The 24,615-nt window shown below is 43.7% G+C and overlaps 2 protein-coding genes across 2 annotated transcripts; one reads left to right on the top strand and one right to left on the bottom strand.

Annotated features, from left to right (window-relative positions):
* The first annotated feature begins 11,628 nt into the window (after positions 1 to 11,628).
* On the top strand, positions 11,629 to 19,143 carry LOC139579027 (neuropeptide Y receptor type 2-like). The gene is made up of 2 exons (XM_071407239.1): positions 11,629 to 11,889; positions 17,500 to 19,143. Exon 2 carries the CDS (start codon positions 17,531 to 17,533, stop codon positions 18,629 to 18,631), a length of 1,101 nt encoding a protein of 366 aa, XP_071263340.1. The 5' UTR covers positions 11,629 to 11,889; positions 17,500 to 17,530; the 3' UTR covers positions 18,632 to 19,143.
* Positions 19,144 to 21,706: 2,563 nt separating this feature from the next.
* Positions 21,707 to 24,487, bottom strand: LOC139579028 (coiled-coil domain-containing protein 110-like). The gene is made up of 3 exons (XM_071407240.1): positions 24,396 to 24,487; positions 23,987 to 24,127; positions 21,707 to 23,727 (listed from the first exon to the last, which is right to left on the bottom strand). Exon 3 carries the CDS (start codon positions 23,405 to 23,407, stop codon positions 22,925 to 22,927), a length of 483 nt encoding a protein of 160 aa, XP_071263341.1. The 5' UTR covers positions 23,408 to 23,727; positions 23,987 to 24,127; positions 24,396 to 24,487; the 3' UTR covers positions 21,707 to 22,924.
* Between the last annotated feature and the right edge of the window lie 128 nt (positions 24,488 to 24,615).

The raw sequence follows: 24,615 nt of genomic DNA, 5'->3' as shown, positions 1-24,615 counted from the left end.
AATCTCAGTTGGCTTTTCATAGCCGATCATTAAGAGTTGAAAACAGCAGGTCTGGGACAGGTAGGGGTTCCGTAACCGCAGGCAGAACAGTTGAAACTGGAATAGCAGCAAGGCCAGGCGGACTGGGGACAGCAAGGTGTCATCATGCCCGGTAGTCCTGACATATGGTCCTAGGGCTCAGGTTCTCAGAGAGAAAGAGAGAACGAAAGAATTAGAGAGAGCATACTTAAATTCACACAGGACACTGGATAAGACAGGAGAAGTACTCCAGGTAACCAACTGACCCTAGCCCCCCGACACATAAACTACTGCAGCATAAATACTGGAGGCTGAGACAGGAGCGGTCAGGAGACACTGTGGCCCCATCCGAAGAAACCCCCGGACAGGGCCAAACAGGAAGGATATAACCCCACCCACTTTGCCAAAGCACAGCCCCCGCACCACTAGAGGGAAATCCTCAACCACCAACATTACAATCCGGAGACAAGGCCGAGTATAACCCACAAAGGTCTCCACCACAGCACAAACCAAGGGGGGGCGCCAACCCAGACAGGAAGATCACGTCAGTAACTCAACCCACTCAAGTGACGCACCCCTCCTAGGGACGGCATGAAAGAGCACCAGCAAGCCAGTGACTCAGCCCCTGTAACAGGGTTAGAGGCAGAGAATCCCAGTGGAGAGAGGGGAACCGGCCTGGCAGAGACAGCAAGGGCGGTTCGTTGCTCCAGAGCCTTTCCGTTCACCTTCACACTCCTGGGCCAGACTACACTCAACCATATGACCTACTGAAGAGATAAGTCTTCAGTAAAGACTTAAAGGTTGAGACCGAGTCTGCGTCTCTCACATGGGTAGGCAGACTGTTCCATAAAAATGGAGATCTATAGGAGAAAGCCCTGCCTCCCGCTGTTTGCTTAGAAATTCTAGGGACAATTAGGAGGCCTGCGTCTTGTGACCGTAGCGTACGTATTGGTATGTACGGCAGGACCAACTCGGAAAGATAGGTAGGAGCAAGCCCATGTAACGCTTTATAGGTTAACAGTAAAACCTTGAAATCAGCCCTTGCCTTAACAGGAAGCCAGTGTAGGGAAGCTAGCACTGGAGTAATATGATCAAATTTCTTGGTTCTAGTCAGGATTCTAGCAGCCGTATTTAGCACTAACTGAAGTTTATTTAGTGCTTTATCCGGGTAGCCGGAAAGTAGAGCATTGCAGTAGTCTAACCTAGAAGTAACAAATGCATGGATTAATTTTTCTGCATCATTTTTGGACAGAAAATTTCTGATTTTTGCAATGTTACGTAGATGGAAAAAGCTGTCCTTGAAACAGTCTTGATGTGTTCGTCAAAAGAGAGATCAGGGTCAAGAGTAACGCCGAGGTCCTTCACAGTTTTATTTGAGACGACTTTACAACCATCAAGATGAATTGTCAGATTTAACAGAAGATCTCTTTGTTTCTTGGGACCTAGAACAAGCATCTCTGTTTTGTCCGAGTTTAAAAGTAGAAAGTTGTCAGCCATCCACTTCCTTATGTCTGAAACACAGGCTTCTAGCGAGGGCAATTTTGGGGCTTCACCATGTTTCATTGAAATGTACAGCTGTGTGTCATCCGCATAGCAGTGAAAGTTAACATTATGTTTTCGAATAACATCCCCAAGAGGTAAAATATATAGTGAAAACAATAGTGGTCCTAAAACGGAACCTTGAGGAACACCGAAATGTACAGTTGATTTGTCAGAGGACAGACCATTCACAGAGACAAACTGATATCTTTCCGACAGGTAAGATCTAAACCAGGCCAGAACTTGTCCGTGTAGACCAATTTGGGTTTCCAGTCTCTCCAAAAGAATATGGTGATCGATGGTGTCAAAGGCAGCACTAAGGTCTAGTAGCACGAGGACAGATGCAGAGCCTCGGTCTGACGCCATTAAAAGGTCATTTACCACCTTCACAAGTGCAGTCTCAGTGCTATGATGGGGTCTAAAACCAGACTGAAGCATTTCGTATACATTGTTTGTCTTCAGAAAGGCAGTGAGTTGCTGCGCAACAGCTTTTTCTAAAATTTTTGAGAGGAATGGAAGATTCGATATAGGCCGATAGTTTTTTATATTTTCCGGGTCAAGGTTTGGCTTTTTCAAGAGAGGCTTTATCACTGCCACTTTTAGTGAGTCTGGTACACATCCGGTGGATAGAGAGCTGTTTATTATGTTCAACATAGGAGGGCCAAGCACAGGAAGCAGCTCCTTCAGCAGTTTAGTAGGAATAGGATCCAGTATGCAGCTTGAAGGTTTAGAGGCCATGATTATTTTCATCATTGTGTCAAGAGATATAGTACTAAAACACTTAAGTGTCTCTCCCGATCCCAGGCCCTCGCAGAGCTGTGCGGATCCAGGACAGCTAAGCCCTGGAGGAATACGCAGATTCAAAGAGGAGTCCGTAATTTGCTTTCTAATGGTCATGATCTTTTCCTCAAAGAAGTTCATGAATTTATTACTGCTGAAGTGAAAGCCATCCTCTCTTGGGGAATGCTGCTTTTTAGTTAGTTTCGCAACAGTATCAAAAAGAAATTTTGGATTGTTCTTATTTTCCTCGATTAAGTTGGAAAAGTAGGATGATCGAGCAGCAGTGAGGGCTCTTCGGTACTGCACGGTACTGTCTTTCCAAGCTAGTCGGAAGACTTCCAGTTTGGTGTGGCGCCATTTCCGTTCCAATTTCCTGGAAGCTTGCTTCAAAGCTCGGGTATTTTCTGTATACCAGGGAGCTAGTTTCTTATGACAAATGTTTTTCGTTTTTAGGGGTGCAACTGCATCTAGGGTATTGCGCAAGGTTAAATTGAGTTCCTCAGTTAGGTGGTTAACTGATTTTTGTCCTCTGATGTCCTTGGGTAGGCAGAAGGAGTCTGGAAGGGCATCAAGGAATTTTTGTGTTGTCTGAGAATTTATAGCACGACTTTTGATGCTCCTTGGTTGGGGTCTGAGCAGATTATTTGTTGCGATTGCAAACGTAATAAAATGGTGGTCCGATAGTCCAGGATTATGTGGAAAAACATTAAGATCTACAACATTTATTCCATGGGACAAAACTAGGTCCAGAGTATGACTGTGGCAGTGAGTAGGTCCAGAGACATGTTGGACAAAACCCACTGAGTCGATGATGGCTCCGAAAGACTTTTGGAGTGGGTCTGTGGACTTCTCCATGTGAATATTAAAATCACCAAAAATTAGAATATGATCTGCTATGACTACAAGGTCTGATAGGAATTCAGGAAGCTCAGAGAGGAACGCTGTATATGGCCCAGGAGGCCTGTAAACAGTAGCTATAAAAAGTGATTGAGTAGGCTGCATAGATTTCATGACTAGAAGCTCAAAAGACGAAAACGCCATTTTTTTTTTTGTAAATTGAAATTTGCTATCGTAAATGTTAGCAACACCTCCGCCTTTGCGGGATGCACGGGGGATATGGTCACTAGTGTAACCAGGAGGTGAGGCCTCATTTAACACAGTAAATTCATCAGGCTTAAGCCATGTTTCAGTCAGGCCAATCACATCAAGATTATGATCAGTGATTAGTTCATTGACTATGACTGCCTTTGAAGTGAGGGATCTAACATTAAGTAACCCTATTTTGAGATGTGAGGTATCACGATCTCTTTCAATAATGGCAGGAATGGAGGAGGTCTTTATCCTAATAAGATTGCTAAGGCGAACACCGCCATGTTTAGTTTTGCCCAACCTAGGTCGAGGCACAGACACAGTCTCAATGGGTATGGCTGAGCTGACTACACTGACTGTGCTATTGGCAGACTCCACTAAGCTGGCAGGTTGGCTAACAGCCTGCTGCCTGGCCTGCACCCTATTTCATTGTGGGGCTAGAGGAGTTAGAGCCCTATCTATGTTGGTAGATAAGATGAGAGCACCCCTCCAGCTAGGATGGAGTCCGTCACTCCTCAGCAGGTCAGGCTTGGTCCTGTTTGTGGGTGAGTCCCAGAAAGAGGGCCAATTATCTACAAATTCTATCTTTTGGGAGGGGCAGAAAACAGTTTTCAACCAGCGATTGAGTGCTGAGACTCTGCTGTAGAGCTCGTCACTCCCCCTAACTGGGAGGGGGCCAGAGACAATTACTCGATGCCGACACATCTTTCTAGCTGATTTACACGCTGAAGCTATGTTGCACTTGGTGACCTCTGACTGTTTCATCCTAACATCGTTGGTGCCGACGTGGATAACAATATCTCTATACTCTCTACACTCGCCAGATTTAGCTTTAGCCAGCACCATCTTTAGATTAGCCTTAACGTCGGTAGCCCTGCCCCCTGGTAAACAGTGTATGATCGCTGGGTGATTCGCTTTAAGTCTAATACTGCGGGTAATGGAGTCGCCAATGACTAGGGTTTTCAATTTGTCAGAGCTAATGGTGGGAGCCTTCGGCGTCTCAGACCCCGTAACGGGAGGAGTAGAGACAAGAGAAAACTCAGACTCAGACTCCGACTCGCTACATAATGGGGAGAACCGGTTGAAAGTTTCTGTCGGCTGAATGAGCGACACCGGTTGAGCATTCCAACAGCATTTCCCTCCAGAAGCCATGAGAAAGTTGTCCGGCTGCGGGGACTGTGCGGGGGGATTTATACTAACGTTACTATCTGTACTTACTGGTGGCACAGACGCTGTTTCTTCCTTTCCTACACTGAAATTACCCTTGCCTAACGATTGCGTCTGAAGCTGGGCTTGTAGCACAGCTATTCTCGCCGTAAGGCGATCGTTCTCCTGTATATTATGAGTACAGCGACTGCAATTAAAAGACATCATGTTAATGTTAGTACTTAGCTTCGGCTGTTGAAGGTGTTGACGAACCATGTCCAGATAAAGCGTCCGGAGTGAAAAAGTTGAATGAGGGAAGAAAGTTGCGATGGAAAAACTAAAAATATAAACGGTAATTAAAAACAAAACAAAAAAAAACGTAAAGTTGTCAGCTAGCAAAGTAAAGTAAAGTTGGCAGCAAAACGCACAGCAACACGTCTGCAGACTCAACAGGTAGTCAACAGGTAGTGACGCAGGTGGTGTCACTGCGGTGACAAAACACTTTAAGTAGTGTCTACAGAGGATTCGTGCAGACTCAGCAGTGGCTTTCACATCAGTACCGGTCATTAGAGGCACATTTAGAGAAGAATGGGAAATTAGAAAAATGGGAAACTGTAAAGTGGCTGTCAGCGTGAAATAAAACCGAGACAGCCATGTAAACAGAGAATATTATATATTATTTGACTTTTGAAACTTTGCATACTATATTTAGATTACAAACGCCTAATGTGAACTTTAAGATCTTATGTTGCAGGGCTCGCAAACTATCCCAGATTACAAAGGGAAACCCAGCCGCGAGCTGCTCAGTTACACAAGCCTACTAGATGTGGTCTGCTACATCCGTGAACAAAAAGTTATACATTGAGATCATTTTGACTGGCTAAATCACCGATTGGTATTCTTGGCATCCATTCAAAAAGCACTACAGAGGGTAGTGCGTACGGCCCAGTACATCACTCGGGCCAAGCTCCCTGTCATCCAGGACCTCTATACCAGGAGGTGTCAGAGGAAGGCCCTAAAAATTGTCAAAGACTTCAGCCACCCAAGTCATAGACTGTCCTCTCTGCTACCGCACGGCAAGCGGTACAGATACACCAAGTCTGGAATCAACAGGACCATGAACAGCTTCTACCCCCAAGGCTAAAAAACTGCTGAATAGCTACCCGGACTATGTGCATTGACCCCTTTTGCACAAATGTTTTAACTGATCACATACACTGCTGCTACTGTTTACTATCTGCCACTTTATTCCTAATTATATGTACACACAGTACATTTTGTTACGTTACACCCTTATTCTAAAACGGATTAAATAGTTTTTTCCCCCTCATCAATCTACACAGAATACCCCATAATGACAGAATACCCCATAAACAGGTTGTTCAAATTTTGTGCAATTTTTTGTAATTTTTTTAAATATGAAAATATTACATTTACATAAGAATTCAGACCCTTCACTCAGTACTTTGTTGAAGCACCTTAGGCAGCGCTTACAGCAAGTCTTCTTGGGTATGACGCTACAAGTTTGGCACATCTGTATTTGGGTTCTAATGTTCTATCGGGTTCAAGTCCGGGCTCTGGCAGGGCCACTCAAGGACATTCAGAGACTTGTCCCGAAGCTACTCCTGCGCTGTCTTGGCTGTGTGCTCAAGATCGTTGTCCTGTAGGAAGGTGGACCTTCGCCCCAGTCTGTGGTCCTGAGCGCTCTGGAGCAGGTTTTCATCAAGGATCGCTCTGTACTTTGCTCTGTTCATCTTTCCCTCGATCCTGACTAGTCTCCCAGTCCCTAGCGCTGAAAAACATCCCCACAGCATGATGCTGTCACCACCAAGCTTCAAAGAGTTGAATCTTGGTTTCATCAGATCAGAGAATCTTGTTTCTCATGGTCTGAGAGTCTTTAGGTGCTTCTTGGAAAACAATTACCATAAATGTCTAAAAACCTGTTTTCGCTTTGTCATTATGGGGTATTGTGTGTAGATTGATGAGGATTTAAATGTATTTAATCCATTTTTGAATAAGGCTATAACGTAACAAAATGTGGGAAAAGTCAAGGGGTCTGAATACTTTCCTAAGGCACTGTATTTACCTCAACTACCTCGTCCCCCTGCACATAAACTCTGTACCCATTGTACATCACCATAGTCATTGTGTATATAGTATTACTTTTATTATTACATGTTTTACTTTTCTATTATTTCTCTATTTTCTTTCTCTCTGCATTGTTGGGAAGGACCCGTAAGTAAGTATTTCCCTGTTAGTCCACACCTGTTGCTGGCAAAGCATGTGACTAATACAATTTGATTTGAATTAGATGGTTGCATCAACACAGCCCCTAGGTGCTTTAAAAAAAATATATATGCTTGCTGCATGCTGATAACTTCCAACAGGTAGTTTACCTCAGGCATATCTTTTGGATGATATTAGCCATGACATTGTCATACTAAGAGCCTGAGTTTCAACGTGTGTGTTGTTTGTTTGAACTGGAGATGGATCTGAAATAATCGTTAAGGCATAGACTTTCTCCCTCGAGGCAATGGGGGGGGATTTGAGTAATCTGGCCCGGGTTACACCGGCCTATGGCCCATCACGTCATCGGACGAAAGCGGGGAGAGTGCAGCGCCCTTCTCAAATCGAACAGTAATCTGCCCGCAAGTCTGGAGAGCTACTGGGTGTGCAGGCTTTTGATCAAGCATTGCTCAAAAACATCAGAGTTTTTCAAGGTCCGGTTGAGCAGCTCATTACTAAAATGTGGTTTGTTAGAGGGGGGCTGGAATAAAAACCTGCACGCCCATTAGCTCTCCTGGAGGACGGTTGATTACCCTTGATGTAAAACATTGTAACATTACAATCAAATACGTTTCATGCCTTTTGAAATAATTCGGCTCATTCAATATATCGAAGATCAAATGGCTATGGCAGGCAATTTTTATTCAGCTGAAGCAAGCACACACATTTTCAGGAAATGTACCTTTGCTAGCTTAGTCATATTTATCTTAGCTACCTTAGAAGTATTTATTTTGCAGGCTGACAACCATCTATTCAGTTTCAATGTCCCATACACTGGATACTCAAATCAACTGGAAGTATCTACAGTGCATTCGGAAAGTATTCAGATCCTTGACTTTTTCCACATTTTGTTACAAACTTATTCCCCCAAAATAATTTCCTCATCAATCTACACAAAATACCCCATAATGATAAAGCAAAAACAGGTTTTTAGAAATTTTTGCTAATTTATGACAAATAAACAACTGAAATATCACATTTACATAAGACCCTTTACTCAGTACTTTGTTGAAGCACCTTTGGCAGCGATTATAGCATCGAGTCTTCTTGGGTATGACACTACAAGCTTAGCACACCTGTATTTGGGGAGTTTCTCCCATTCTTCTCTGCAGATCCTCTCAAGCTCTGTCAGGTTGGATGGGAAGCGTTGCTGCACAGCTATCTTCAGGTATCTCGAGAGATGTTCGATCGGGTTCAAGTCCGGGCTCTGGCTGGGCCACTCAAGGACATTCAGAGACTTGTCCCGAAGCCACTCCTGCGTTGTCTTGGCTGTGTGCTTAGGGTCGTTGTCCTGTTAGAAGGTGGACCTTCACCCCAGTCTGATGTCCTGAGCACTCTGGAGCAGGTTTTCATCAAGAATCTCTCTGTACTTTGCTCCGTTCATCTGCCTCGATCCTGACTAGTCTCCCAGTCCCTGCTCCTGAAAAACATCCCCACAGCGTGATGCTGCCACCACACCTCACCATAGGGATGGTGCCAGGTTTCCGCCAGACGTGACGCTTGGCATTCAGGCCAAGAGTTCAATCTTGGTTTCATCAGACCAGAGAATCTTGTTTCTCATGGTCTGAGAGTCTTTAGGTAGCTTTTGGCAAACTCTAAGCGGGCTGTCATGCGCCTTTTACTGAGGAGTGGCTTCCGTCTGGCCACTCTACCATAAAGGCCTGATTGGTGGAGTGCTGCAGAGATGGCTGTCATTCTGGAAGTTTCTCCCTTCTCCACAGAGGAACTCTAGAGCTCTGTCAGTGACCATCAGGTTCTTGGTCACCTCCCTGACCAAGGCCCTTCTAACCCGATTGCTCAGTTTGGCTGGGGGCCAGCTCTAGGGACAAACTTGGTGGTTCCAAACTTCTTCCATTTAATAATGATGGAGCCAACTGTGTTCTTGGGGACCTTCAATGCTGCAGTCGTTTTTGGTACCCTTCCCCAGATCCGTGCCTAGACACAATCCTGTCTTTGAGCTCTACAGACAACTCCTTCAACCTTGTGGTCGTAAATGTGACTTTTCTTTTTTATATATATACAGTTGAAGTCGGAGGTTTACATACACTTTAGCTTTAACTTCCTGACTGACGTCTTGAGATGTTGCTTCAATATATCCACATAATTTTCCTCCCTCATGATTTTATCTATTTTGTGAAGTGCATCAGTCCCCCCTGCAGCAAAGCACCCCCACAACATGATACTGCCACCCCCGTGCTTCACGTTTGGGATGGTGTTCTTTGGCTTGCAAGCCTCCCACTTTTTCCTCCAAACATAACAATGGTTATTATGGCCAAACAGTTCTATTTTTGTTTCATCAGACCAGAGGATATTTCTCCAAAAAGTACGATCTTTGTCCCCATGTGCAGTTGCAAACCGTAGTCTGGCTTTTTTATGGTGGTTTTGGAGCAGTGGCTTCTTCCTTGCTGAGCGGCCTTTCAGGTTATGTTGATAGGACCTGAGCGGTATGACAGCTGCGTGGTCCCATGGTGTTTATACTTGCGTACTATTGTTTGTGCAGATGAATGTGATAACTTCAGGCGTTTGGAAATTGCTCCCAAGGATGAACCAGACTTGTGGAGGTCTACAATTTGTTTCTGAGGTCATGGCTGATATCTTTTGATTTTCCCACAATGTCAAGCAAAGAGGCAAAGAGTTTGAAGATAGGCCTTGAAATACATCCACAGGTACACCTCCAATTGACTCAAATTATGTCAATTAGCCTATCAGAAGCTTCTAAAGCCATAACATCATTTTCGGGAATTTTCCTAGCTGTTTAAAGGCACAGTCAACTTAGTGTATGTAAACTTCTGACCCACTGGAATTGTGATACAGTGATTTGTATGTAAACAATTGTTGGAAAAATTACTTGTGTCATGCTCAAAGTAGATGTCCTAACCGACTTGCCAAAACTATAGTTTGTTCACAATACATTTGTGGAGTGGTTGAAAAACGAGATTTAATGACTCCAACCTAAGTGTATGTAAACTTCCGACTTCAACTGTATATACATTGGCAGCAATTTCTAGAAACCTGTTTATGCTTTATCATTATAGGGTATTGTGTGTAGATTATTGAGGATTTTTATTTATTTAATACATTTTAGAATAAGGCTGTGACGTAACAAAATGTGGAAAAGTCAAGGGGTCTGAATACTTTCCGAAGGCACTGTACAAAACAAGTTTTGAAGGCCCATATTCCTCAAGAAAGGCTACATCTAATGTTTTTCCTAAAATGTATGTTCACCGCGACTGAACCGAAACCCAACTAATACAATGGCGAAGTTAATACTTCCTTTCGTCAAAAAAAATTGTTTAAATGAATCATATGAATCGTTCAAAAAAGTAAATCCACTTTTTATGGCCTTATTCGTGAGTGTCGGTGGAAAGGTTTTTGGACATGACGAAAACATTAACAACGCTAATAATAGGTAAACAGTTATCTAGAAGGTACAATATATGTTTTCAATTGGCTAATTAATCTGTTCTCTTTCATATTTTATAGGCTAGTCCTACCTGCTGCTACAAAGTCCGACTCGCTCTCTTTCCTTGAGCAACTGCTCACTAGTCTGGCACTACGCAGGTGATGCGCTCAAATAGATGCACTAGTGTTATTCTGATCCTGGCTGATATGTTGATTTTTATTTGATTGATTAAATATTTTAAAACTGTGGGCACCTTTCATCCAAGCTACTCAATACTGCCCCTGCAGCCATAAGAAGTTAAGATAAATTATTAAATTCCTTCCCATGACTTTTCCAAAACTTTTCAGATTTGAACATTTTCCAAAACTTTTCCAGGCCTGGAAAACACCATTTTTTAAATTACAATACTTTTCCAGGATTCTCATGATGTAAGAACCCTGCATCAGACAGAGCTGGGCTCCTGGCTCATGCCCGGAAGGCAGCCTAGTTCCAAATCAAATGCAATCAATTTTCACACCTACATGGGCGCCCAGGCGAGATTAATAGAATCACCCCAATGTTTATATCTGTCAGGGTTACACCCCCTCTCTGCCATTAACGCGCTTCATATAATATCCCAATCCTTCTCTGTCTCCTTCTTGAAACTGGCCACAGAATATGCGCGCCTTCAAAGGAATCCACCGCGTGCGCAGTGCGCTCGTCTTGTTGCGCGCATACCTCTGTAGAAAAAAAGCCATGCAATTTTACCAAAATATATCTCCAGTCAGTTAGTTAGCGGCTTGTTGTGTAGTTTCCTAAATATGTCTATGTACAATACAATCAAAATGTATTTGATATCACAGACATGGGGTGATTTAAAAAATGCTGCAACTTGAAAAAGGGAATTATGTAACTTTCAAATAATGTTAAAAGACTGATAAATTGCTGAGAACCTATCATAATAACGTTATTTGACAAAAACTGGTATTATTGCAAGTACAACCAAATTCCCATGTGGTCTATATTAAACGGCACTTAATTTTAATATAATAATATACATTCAATATTAGAACACAATTTCTACTTAAAATATTAAAGGGCGCAAAAGGGACTAATTTCGTGGAATGACCCAGGCAGTTTACCCCAGGCATATCTGTTGGTGTCTTGTTTGTTTGAACTGGAAATGGATCCGAAATCATTTATAAGGCATAGACTTTCTCCCTTGAGGCAATGTTTATTTCTGTCAGGGTAATACTCTGTCATTTAGCGCGCTTCATCATCTCCCCCTCCCCCTGGCGCACACTCTCGAAGCTGGCCACACATAATATGCGCTCCTTTCAAGACAGGACTCCACAGCGTGTCTTGTTGAGCACATACCTCGTAGAAAAAAAACGTGGAGTTTTGCCAATATATATCACTGTTCAGTTAGTCAGTTGCTTGTTGTCTAGATTCCTAGATATGTCGACTACTTGATGTGCGATACAATAAAATGGCTTGATACCTAGGACATGTGATGATAAAAAAAAATGCTGCAACTTGAATATAGGTTATTATTTAATGTTAACTTGAAAATACTAATACGCTGCTGAGAACCTTGACAAAAAGGGTTATCATCGGAAGTATAACGAATGCGTCTGTTACAGATCAAGGTGAGTCGGTTATTCTATAGCAGTTACTTGCCGATGCGAAAATATGCTGATCATTTGTTTAGTTAAGAATTTATCAAATGTATATCCAATTTAATCCTATATTCTTTCTTCTTCTAGATATCAGTATCATGAAAGATTTCTTATGTCATATTTTCTAACCTTCTATAGGTTGTACACAAATGAAATTAATTTAGGAACGCCATAAAATGTCTATGACGTGAGAAATAAATTCCTGATAATCATTTGAAGAAAAATCGTATAGAATGCACTAAGATATTGTGAATGATTTCCAAAGTAGACAGTCTATTTCTTGGTGTATCATACAGGATGCCAGTATATCAACTCTTATCATCGCTCTTCATTCTGATTCCGTTGTCACAGGAAGCAATAGGAATTTTTGGTATGAGTTCCAAGTCATGTTATCATGAATTGCCAAAGTTTGTCAGCCAAGAAGTATTAAACGCAGGACTGTTTGAAATCCCAAATTCACTCCTAAAAATACTGCCATTTAGAAAAGCAGCTAGACATATACAGCTTGAGAGCAAAATGAAATTGATTGATTTAAATATAACTTTCATTTTAACAGGCAGGTCAGGAGATCCTCAGAATAGGTCATAAGAAAAAAATCTTATTTACAGACACTAGGACATGCTGCTCATTAATACCCCGTACACTCTGGCAATTAGCCTATAGGGATAAAGCAACATTTAAATGTTTCTAACAAAATAACAATACAAAGCATATACATGACCAAGGTAGCAATTGAAAGTTAACACTTTGGAGATTATGGCGAAGTTATCAGACCAAAAGGTGAGGTCACAACAGCTCACCTGACACAAGACTGAATCCAAACATTACACTTTTGATTTGATGTGCATTTAACATTTACTGTACTTTTCACAGCATTTGTCAATAGCAAAATCTGAAAGTACTCTGGATACATTTAGTAACATAATAAGAACATTCAGTGCATTTTTGGAGTGCAAAAACTATTACAAAGGTTTGAGTGAGAACCGGTGTCTCCAAGTGGACACACACCACTCCAAACTGTGCACAGTACTTCGTTTTTTGTGCACTCCTAGCTTTGCCATTGAGGAACTGAAGCAAGCACACTAGTAGTTTTTGGTTTGGAACGCAGACCCGTGTCCCCACCATCAGGTGGGCATCATTTGAAAGCTTGTCCTTCACTATATGACAAACATAGGCTCATTCTGTTCAGGACAACCCCGGGTATAACGCGTGTCATCCTTGTAACTGTGGATCGAACATAGCTATCATAAATCGTTGCTACTGTAAATGACATGAGTTTTCAAATATGGAAATGTGAACTGCACATATGGACTCATGGGTGTGGTTTGCTTGTGTGACATCACGGGTTTTTATTATAATCCTTAAAGTCTCATCTTTTAGAACACATCGACTCCTCTCAATTTACAGCATTTCCCTCACTCAGACGATAACAAATGTGCAAAAGTAGCCCAGTTAGCGGGAGGGACGGGGGAATCTTCTTGTCGCGTGCTGAAGTTTATAATGGCTGTCAGTCAAAACCCATACAGCACTGTGAGGCGGAGAACCTGTATAGCATGTTACTGTAAAGTCACTGCGTTCCAATTTAGGCACTTATTAATTATAAAAATCTGCCATTTTCAACCCGTATAGGCTTCACTATGACTGCCACAAACAAGACATGATCTCGGAAACAATAAGAGTGACGAATACTGGAATAGGCTACTACCCTCGGTTTTTCCATATGTTTTCCATGCAGGTTATACATAATTTGATAGTTCATTTACATCTCCACTACATGACCAAAAGTATATGGACACCTGCTCGTCAAACATCTCATTCTAAAATCACGGGCATTAATATGGAGTTGGTCCCCCCTTTGCTGCTATAACAGCCTCCATTCTTCTGGGAAGGCTTTCCACTAGATGCTGAAACATTGCTGCGGAGACTTGTTTCCATTCAGTCACAAGAGTATTCGTGAAGTCGGGCACTGACGTTGGGCGATTAGGCCTGGCTCGCAGTCTGCGTTCCAATTTATCCCAAAGGTGTTTGATGTGGTTGAGATCAGGTCTCTGTGCAGGCCAGTCAAGTTCTTCCACACTGATCTCGACAAACCATTTCTGTATGGACCTCGCTTTGTGCACGGGGGTATTGTCATGCTGAAACAGGAAAGGGCCTTCCCCAAACTGTTGTCACAAAGTTGGAAGCACAGAATCGTCTAGAATGTCATTGTATGCTGTAGTGTTAAGATTTCCCTTCACTGGAACTAAGGAGCCTAGCACGAAGCATGAAAAACAGCCCCAGACCATTATTCCTGCTCCACCAAACTTTACAGTTGGCACTATGCATTGGGGCAGGTAGTGTTCTCCTGGCATCCGCCAAAACCAGATTAGACCGTCAGACGGTCTGGTGGTGAAGCATGATTCATCACTCCAACATGTTTCCACTGCTACAAAGTCCAATGGCGGCGAGCTTTACACCACTCCAGCTGACTATTGGCATTGCGAATGGTGATCTTAGGCTTGTGTGCGGCTGCTCCCGAAGAACAATTATTGTGCTGGCGTTGCTTCCAGAGGCAGTTTGGAACTCGATAGTGAGTGTTGTAACCGTGGACAGACGGTTTTTACACGCTTCAGCACTCGGCGGTCCCGTTCTGTGAGCTTGTGTCGCCTACCACTTCGCGGCTGAGCTGTTGCTGGTCCTAGACATTTCCAATTCACAATAACAGCACTTACAGTTGACCAGGGCAGGTCTAGCAGGGAAGACATTTTTGCAAACTGAAAGCTGGCATCCTATGACGGTGCCACTTTGAAAGTCACTGAGCTCTTCAGTAAGGCCATTCTACTGCCAATGTTTGTCTATGGAGATTGCAAGGCTGTGTGCTTGATTTTATACACCTGTCAGCAATGGGTGTGGCTGAAATATCAGAATCCCCTAATTGGAAGGGGTGTCTACATATTTTTGTGTATATATATATATATGTATATATATATATATAGTGTATTTAAACCTATAGTGGTAAGTAAGATGACCCTTGGCTATTTGATCATCAAAGGGCAACAGTAGGATGCAGGATGAGCAATCCCCTGCAGCAATGTAGGTAATCGTATAGCTGATTTACAGCTATATCGCCTACACTCACATGACTGTGTTTTGTTGACAGTGTTAAGGCCTGTACAAAGCTAGGTAAAAAAAAAAAAGAAGCTCCTTCCACTTGGAACAAGCTATAAAAGGACATGAAATTGCAGGATCTGGTCTCTTTGAATGAGTTTAAAGCTAAGGGAAAAACTATGGTGGACAGTGAAGTTGGGGGGCTATCAATGTTTTCACCCCTAAATGCACCACACCTCCCCAAAGCGTCTTGCATGCTCAATGTGTAAATTAATTTTTTGAATGTAGTCCTTTGTGTTTTGTTGTAAATGTATCTGACATTTACTGCTATTTCATCCAGCTGTCTCTTGTAGAATAGATATTTAATCTTACCTGGTAAAATAAAGGTAAAATATAAAATCTATAAATGAATACAGTATTGAGACTAACAAGTTTTGTCAGGTGATCCTTAATACAATGTGCTGTGAAACAACTGAAAGAGAACACAAGTCATATTTTATTCAGTGGCTTGGGGGTGAGAGGAAAACTAGAAAAAGGTTGTTGGCATGATATTTATTTCTATGCTGCAAAATTCAACTAGTCTCCGGCTGCGAAATTCAACTAGTCTCCGGAGTTCAATGAGTCACTGTGATAGGGCGACCTCATGTTTCTGCCCTACCCTCGATGTTGCAGGAGATTTTGTATGCACACCCCCGTTCAAAAGTTTGGGGTCACTTAGAAATGTCCTTGTTTTTGAAAGAAAAGCACATTTTTTGTCCATTAAAATAACATCAAATTGATCAGTGTAGACATTGTTAATGTTGTAAATTACTATTGTAGCTGGAAACGGCAGATTTCTTATGGAATATCTACGTAGGTGTACAGAGGCCATTTAGTGGACATTTTTTTTGCCTTTCTTTCAAAAACAAGGTCATTTCTATCAGTCACGATCGTTATAATGATGAGACCAAGGCGCAGCGTGAGTAGAGTTCCACATAATTTTAATAAACTGAAACTCACCTAACAAAACAAACTAAATATGATCCCCAATCAGAGACAACGATAAACAGCTGTCTCTGATTGGGAACCATATCAGGTCAACATAGAAGGCTCCGGACCGGGGACCGTCGCTGGAGGCTCCGGACCGTGGACCGTCGCTGTAGGCTCCGGACCGTGGACCGTCTCAGGAGGTTCCAGACCGTGAAACGTCGCCGGAAGCTCCGGACTGGGAACTGTCGCCGGAAGCTCTGGACTGGGAACTGTCGCCGGAAGCTCTGGACTGGGAACTGTCGCCGGAAGCTCTGGACTGGGAACTGTCGCCGCAAGCTCTGGACTGGGAACTGTCGCCGGAAGCTCTGGACTGGGAACTGTCGCCGGAAGCTCTGGACTGTGGAGGCACACTGGAGGCTTGATGCGTGGGACCGGTACCGGTGGCACCGGGCTGATGACACGCACCTCAGGGCGAGTGCGGGGAAGAGGCACAGGACGTACTGGACTGTGGATGCGCACTGGAGGCCTGATGCGTGGGACCGGTACAGGTGGCACCGAGCTGATGACACGCACCTCAGGGCGAGTGCGGGGAAAAGGCACAAGACGTACTGGACTGTGGATGCGCACTAGAGATCTGGAGTGTAGAGCTGGCACAATGCGTCCTGGCTGGATGCTCACTTTAGCTCGATAAGTTCGGGGCGCTGGCACAGGACGCACTGGGCTGTGAAGGCGTACTGGCGATACAGTACGTAGAGCCGGCGCAGGATATCCTGGTCCGAAGAGGTGTACTGGAGACCAGGAGCGCTGAGCCGGCACAACCCGTCCTGGCTGGATGCCCATTCTAGCGCGGAAAATGCAGGGAGCTGGAATAGAGCGCACCGGGCTATGAATGCGCACTGGAGACACCGTGCGCATCACTGCACAACACGGTGCCTGACCAGTCACACGCTCCCCACAGTAAGCACGGGGAGTTGGCTCAGGTCTAAACCCTACCTTCTCCAATCTCCCCATGTGCCCCCGCCAGCGGCGATACTCCCCAGCCCTTGTCCAGGGTCCTGCTCCATCCAGGATTTCTTCCCAAGTCCAGGATACTTCTTCTTCCTGGGCACGCCGCTTGGTCCTTTGTTGGTGGGATCTTCTGTCACGTATAGTTGCCTTTTTGCACATCAGTAGCTTCACGTTTCGTTTGTGCTTTTGTTGTTTTTTGTTTAAGTGAGTTTCTCTTTATTAAAATTATGTGGAACTCTATGCACGCTGTGCCTTGGTCTCATCATTACAACGATCGTGACACTATGTGACCCCAAACTTTTGAACGGTAGTGTATATGTCACAGGTATGCCTCACACTTGATGCTAGCAGCTTATACAATGGTCTTTAAACCTCCCAACAATTACATCATTCTCTGCAGTCTAAAATATGAGAAAGGCAAGGAGCTTTAAAAATGTTTTGTAACCCAAGACTATGTTCATAGATGTAAACAAGTGTATGTCCTCTGTCAAAATGATCTCCCTCCTCTTATTGCAGAATTTGTGAGGCCCGGAGGGGAACGATACCAATGGATAATGCAAGTCAAGTAAACATAACTCCAATGGAGGACTGTGCGAATTCTTCTAGACTTGCTGGTGAATTCTCAAACTGCTACAACACCTTTCCAGACCTGGAGGACAGCACCAAGCTGGTGGGAGTGCAAGTGATCCTCATCCTGGCTTACAGCACCATCATCCTGTTCGGAGTCATCGGAAACTCCCTGGTGATATACGTGGTGTACAAGTTCAAAACTCTGCACACCGTCACCAATTTTTTCATCGTGAACCTGGCTGTGGCGGATCTGCTGGTGAATACTCTATGTCTGCCCTTTACTTTGATCAATACTCTCCATGGAGAGTGGAGGTTTGGCCAGGCGTTGTGCTTCATACTGCCCTTCTCCCAAGGCATGTCCGTGCACGTTTCCACCATCACGCTCAACATCATCGCCCTGGACCGCCACCGGAGCATCGTCTACCACCTGGAGACCAAGATGTCCAAGGAAATGTGTGCCGCCGTCATCGTCATGACGTGGGCCATAAGCGCGGTCCTGGCCAGCCCGCTCGCCGTCTTCCGGGAGTACGGGACGTTTGACCTTTCGCCCGAGCAGTCCATTCAGGTTTGCACGGAAAAGTGGCCAGGGAGCGGCATGGACGGGACCATCTATAGTATCTCCATGCTCCTGCTCCAGTACTGCCTGCCGCTGGCCATCAACTCCTTCGCCTACATCCGCATCTGGAGTAAGCTGAAGAACCACGTGAGTCCGGCAGGGAGGAACAACCGCAACCAGCGCAAGAGGAAGACCACTAAGATGCTGGTGATCGTTGTGGTGGTGTTTGCAGTGAGTTGGTTGCCTCTCCACGCCTTCCAGCTGGCCATTGACATTGACAACAGTGTCTTGGACATGAAAGACTTCAAGCTGCTTTTCACCATGTTCCACATCGTGGCCATGTGCTCGACCTTTGTCAACCCCATCCTCTACGGGTGGATGAACAACAACTACCGGACTGCGTTTCTGTCCGTGTGTAAGTGCAGCCAACCTGTCAATTCTGGGTCGAGGAGCATCATGAGCAGAAAGACACTGAGGGAAAAGGACATGAGCGATACAGATTTCCAAGCGACTAAAGTCTGAATTCATAATATCAACTGAAATGTGAAATTGCTATTCTGTGCAACCTACTGTAAGGGTGAATTATGGGTAAAACATTCTGCTTTTTCACATTAGTTTATTGTCAAAAGGTTCAGTGAAGAACCAAGTGTGTTCAAAATGTGTAAATGATTTCATGCAAGTGCCAAATGCATTGCTGAATTGTGCCATTGATAATCAAGAGCTTATGAAACTGCTGTTTAAAACTTGCTGCTTCTTACAACTGGACTACTTTGGCCACATGCAAATGTTGATATTTAAATGTTGATCGTGGGACGAAATATGTTGACATTGCCTTTGTGAATGCTACCATAGTAAACCATGTGGATCATACTTTTTCTTTTGAAATGGATTCCGAGGCCTTGTTTTGATAGATGTGCTTTAATTAAAAACAACACATTAGTTCAGAACGCAGGTTGTAATTTATTGACACCTAATAGTTGCAAATTCAGCGTGTAATGATAGAAACTGACTCATTTAATCAAGCTGTGTGTCAGTGCTGACATTTCCAAATTCAAATCAAATCACATCGTATTTGTCACATGTGCCGAATACAACAGGTGTAGACCTTACTGTGAAATGCTTACTTACAAGGCCTTAACCAACAATGCAGTTCTAGAAATAGAGTTAGAAAATATTTACTAAATAAACTAAAAGTAACACAAAATAATAAAACATAACAATAACGAGGCTGTATACCGGGGGTACCAGTACCGAGTCAATGTGCGGGGGTACAGGTTAGTTGAGGTAGTTTGTACATGTAGGTTGGGGTAAAGTGACTATGCATACATAATAAACAGCAAGTAGCAGCAGTGTAAAAACAAAAGGGTGGTCAAAGTAAATAGTCCGGTGGCCATTTGATTAATTGTTCAGCAGTCTTATGGCTTGGGGGTAGAAGCTGTTAAAGAGCCTTTTGGACCTAGACTCGGCGCTCCAGTACCGCTTGCCGCGCGGTATCAGAGAGAACAGTCTATGACTAGGGTGGCTGGAGTCTGACAATTTTCCATACATGGTGGATTTTGGATAGATGGATGGTCCTAACTAGAGCTATGGCTACTGTAGAGCATGTTATGTACACAGTGTACAAAACTTTAGGAACACCTGCTCTTTCCATAACAGACTGACCAGGTGAATCCAGGTGAAAGCTACAGTATGATCCCTCATTGATGTCACTTGTTAAATCCACTTCAAATCAGTGTGGATGAAGGGGAAGAGACAGGTTAAACAAGGATTTTTAAGCCTTGAGACATGGATTGTGTATGTGTGCCATTCAGAGTGTGAATGGGCAAGACAAAACATTTAAGTGCCTTTGAACAAGGTATGGTCGTAGGTGCCAGGAACACCGGTTTGAGAGTGTCAAGAACTGCAACGCTGCTGGGTTTTTCAAACTCAACAGTTTCCCGTATGTATCAAGAATGGTCCACCACCCAAAGGACATCCAGCCAACTTGACACAACTGTAGGAAGCATTGGAGTCAACATGGGCCAGCATCCCTGTGGAATGCTTTCGACACCTTGTAGAGTCCATGCCCCGACAAATTGAGACTGTTCTGAGGGCAAAAGGGGGTGCAACGCAATATTAGGATGTTCCTAATGTTTTGTACAGTCAGTGTATATTGCAACTCTGGCACATATATATGCACGCTATATTATTAGACAGTCCAGGACAGATCCGGAACCCCTCCCTCGCCTTCGGTTGCAGGAAACAGTCTCATGTCCTCACTATATTTCTGGATCATTTAAGAGGCTGTCCTTTCTTCCTGTTTCTTAGTCCATCACCGCGGTTGTGTGGCGGGGATTGGTTCAATGCCTCTGTTTTTAGTAACTCATTCATGGGCCATTCAGCACGTAAGCCAATAATGGTTTATCAGGCTGTCGAAAGTTATTGACCTGCGGCTTACAGAGAGCGGAGCCCGGGGGGGAGCTGCCCCCGTTCTAAATCAAGTCTGAAGAACATGAGCAATGGGGTTTAAGACGTATGTCATTTCCCCTTTGATACTGTCTGTGTTCACTACGGAATTACATTAGGATGCAAGCAGTAAAGTTGATCACTTACCACTTTGCTTTCCATCCATCTAACATTTTGAAGTCAAAGTCTATGAATCCATTGACAGAATGGGAGTTATACATTTGTGAAACAGAATCGATATCAAATGCCCATATAATATTTTCTTACGACAGATATACATTAAAGAGTTATTAATTGACTCACATGCTGACTGTAGCATGAAATGACTGCAGCAGTTACATCAGTGAGAGAATGAATGTCATGAGATGAAAAATATGTTTCCCGGGACACATAACAAAAAAAAGAAAAGTATTGATTCTGTCAAACGATGGAGTTCTTACTTTGTGAAATTACCCAATGGACTAAAGTTGCTCAGGATAAGTGGCCTGATGACAACGCAATAGATCGGTCCTTCTGCCAGACAAATGGGTATCGGACAAGTCAGGAAGTAAAACATGTTTTCGGGTGGAGAAAAATAAATATGTATTGATTCTGTCAAAGAATGGGGTTCTTACTTCCTGGAAATGACTAAATAGACTAAAGTTGGCAAGAGTAGCTAAGCATAAGTGGCCTGATGACAACAATGCAACACAACAAACTCTTTCTGCCAGACAGATGGGTAGCGGACAAGAATGAAAGCCTCAAGAGACGCTGAGATGCGAGTCATATAGTCCCACAAAAGCCATCCAATGATTAGCATGGCATGGCTAGCGGGGTATACAGAATCCCAATGTGCTCATCTGCCATCTGTGTAACCATAAGGAGTCAAAACGGGTCACACCTTATTAGAATAGTGCAGATAGTCCATCTGTAGAATCTCTGCAGATCGTTATGCTATACTGCTACGGTTAGGAGATTGTTAGTTGAAATGTTACTGATAGTCCATCTGTAGATGCTCTACAGACTATCCAAATAAAGTGTTAACTCAAATGGTGGGTTTCCATCTGACTTATTGGGTCTTTGGGTGCAAAATAGCAAACACTAATACTAGGCCTGCCTATAAACAAGGGAATCAAATATAAAACTTCACCAACTGGATTGTAATGCCCAGTGCATGTTTATTAGACATGTTAGTATGAATGATGCATACAGCAGACTACATACTACCAACATAAACTGTGATGACCCCTTTTGGCTGTTGAGGTCTAATAGAGAGGTGGCTCATGAATGATACAACAGCACCCCCTACTGTCCAAAAATATCCTGACCTTCTCCAAATGAAACTACATGGAGTATGTGCTGCACAACGGCAACAAATAGAGCCGGGATGCCATTTTTAAATTTTTTATTTAACTCGGCAAGTCAGTTAAGAACAAATTCTTATTTACAATGATGGCCTACCCCGGCCAAACCCCGAATGTGATTCAGCCTGGATTCGAACCATTGCCTCTTGCACTGAAATGCAGTGCCTTAGACCGCTATCACAATATTTTTTCCCCATGACAGAAATGAAAACATGAAGCAGACCAAACTCTTTGGTCCTTTAAAAACCTGTTAGATATAACATTTTATGTGCTATAGCTTGGAAAATAAATACATGTGACTCTGGATGACAACATAATGATGTTTGTTTCCAACATCAGGGCTGTTTTCCTAAAGAAGTGAAATCCGCTTCATGTTTTGTTTCCTTGCCACATTACTAACGAGTATGGTAATACTGGCATCGTCCCGACCCTAGCCACAAATAGCCTTGATATGCCATTTATCTACAGTAGCTCGAATTCTCAAGTAAAAAACATCAGAAATGATAACACTGACAAAATATTTTGAAAAGCATAATATAAAATTAGGGAATTCAAATCTATACAGTGCATATGGTACATGACTTTGTGACGGGCATATTGTTGGTGAAGTGGTGCAGAGAGCTCTACGGTAAGCTACAGTATGTTTGACACCTCCTGACTCCTCTGTCACACAGGACGTGGTACGGGAGGTAGAGGTCAACATCAAGTCTGCCTGGCCCACTGATCCAGCTACAGCCTCATTCATTCTGATTGATGATGTTTTTGTACCTCTGGGCTCTCTGCTCCTCCTCGAAACGCTTCCTTATATGGTCAATTGCCTCTCCGCCTACACAGTCCAAAGAAAAAGAAAGTCATTCAAATGATGAGCTCCAGGACGACTAGTGGTTATGTCTCTACTTTTAAAATGGTCATCTTCTGTTAGCTTTTAACCTTACTCACAGGGCCATCCAGCATTTCTCTGGTAATAGGGCTGCTGTTCAGAGGCTGCCTTGGACTCTCTTGCTGCCTGGCTCCACCATCAATCACCTCATGTGACCCTGCTAATATCCCGGTAGTGGTGACGGTGCTCCTCTCTCTGTTGCAGCGAGATGCTACTGCTGAGATCAATGTACTCCTGGTGGAGCTGCCTCACCTCCAGCGTTAGCAGGTCTTTCTCCTGCTGCACCGTGAGCAGGCAGCTTTCCAATATGGCCTGCAATTCCCTCAGCTGCTTGGCACTGCCCTCTGCCTCCTCACCCCTCTTGACACTCTGCTTGAGGTTCTCTCGTAGTGTCTTGTTCTCCTCTTTGAGATGGGCCACGGAGCCCGACATGGCCTTGAACTCTTTCCCCACGCTGTCCAGGATGCGTTCGGCTGGGTGTTTGTTGCCCGACGAGGCCAGAGGGCTGCCGTCCCTAGTCGTGCTTCCCTCAAGGGAGCTTCTCCTCCTGGCCCCCGGCCGATGGAGTTCGGCCCAGCTCATATCCAGCTCGTTCGTGAGGCGGCTGACCTCCCTTGCCAGCGAGGCCATTCGGTCCTCCAGTTTCCCTCCTCCAGTGACACCAGAGCGTTTTTCAGTCTGTCCACCGTATTCTCCAAATCGACTATCATCTCAGATGTATAGTTTGTCACGAGAGCTCGGTCTCCTGAGTCACTGCGTCTTGGGGAGCAGGCAGAGTCGAACGCCGTCGCTGATTGCCTGTAGGACGCTCTACGCGTCTCTGATCCATTTGTTTCTTTCATCAATGAAACATTGTTAAACTTTTCTGAAGATATCCCTGATTTGCTGTTACAATTACGAAGAGGCTGTGTTATCTCCATGTGCTGTGAAACCAGTGTGCTCCACTCAACCTGAAATGAGTGCAAGGAATGAGTGAGGTCAATAATAAAATATTATCGTGGGTTTAACACAGATTTGTACATACATATTCAGCAGCCATTCTTAATTAGCCTACTCTCCAACAAGTAGACTTAGCATATCGAACACTTGACGTATTTCATAATGAAAGCCTAGGCTATATTCTTTGTAACTATCATCAAACAATGTCATAACATAGAAATTCCTAGCTTAAATGCAGGACATGATATGTCCTCATTATTAACATTCAACCTTGTTCTCTTGGAGACAGAGGGGCCTCGGGTGTGCAGGAGCCTTCTCAAGCTGCTGATGCTATCTGGGGTGATAGCTAGATGACAGCACGTTTGGTCCCTGAACAGGAATGGGCCTTGTATTGCAGTCATTGACAGTAACCTAAAACATTAATGAGCAGGGATTAAATGCCATTTAATTTAGGATAGCTTAGCTAATGTTCCAGCTAGACCTCTCATGTTAAGACTCAAGGCTATCAACATTACTGGGTTAAAAAGCCAGCTACAAGGCGACTGTAGATAGCTAAAGTTAGCTAACTAACTTAGCTAGCTAACGTTACTGTAGCTAGTCAAAGCCAGTCGTTGTTTGCTAGGTAATTAGCGAACGTTATAGTAAAACATAGTCAAACGGTAAATCAATAATAACTTACCCTCTGCAGAAACTCTGTTTGCTTGAACATGACACGTTCAAACTGCTAATTAATAATCGTAGCTCATTAGTTTCAAGACTTGCTAAACTTCGTGCTCCCTAATATATCATAGCGTAATGTTACCATGGTAACCGGCGTTCTGGTTCCAATCAGAGTTTGGATAGAATTTTAGGGAAATCAGAACTCCGATTGCCATGGTAGCATTACGCAATGATTTATT

Source organism: Salvelinus alpinus, chromosome 6, assembly GCF_045679555.1.
Source record: "Salvelinus alpinus chromosome 6, SLU_Salpinus.1, whole genome shotgun sequence".
In the NCBI taxonomy this organism is placed as follows: Eukaryota; Metazoa; Chordata; class Actinopteri; order Salmoniformes; family Salmonidae; genus Salvelinus; species Salvelinus alpinus.
This window is presented reverse-complemented; position numbering and strand designations above follow the sequence as displayed.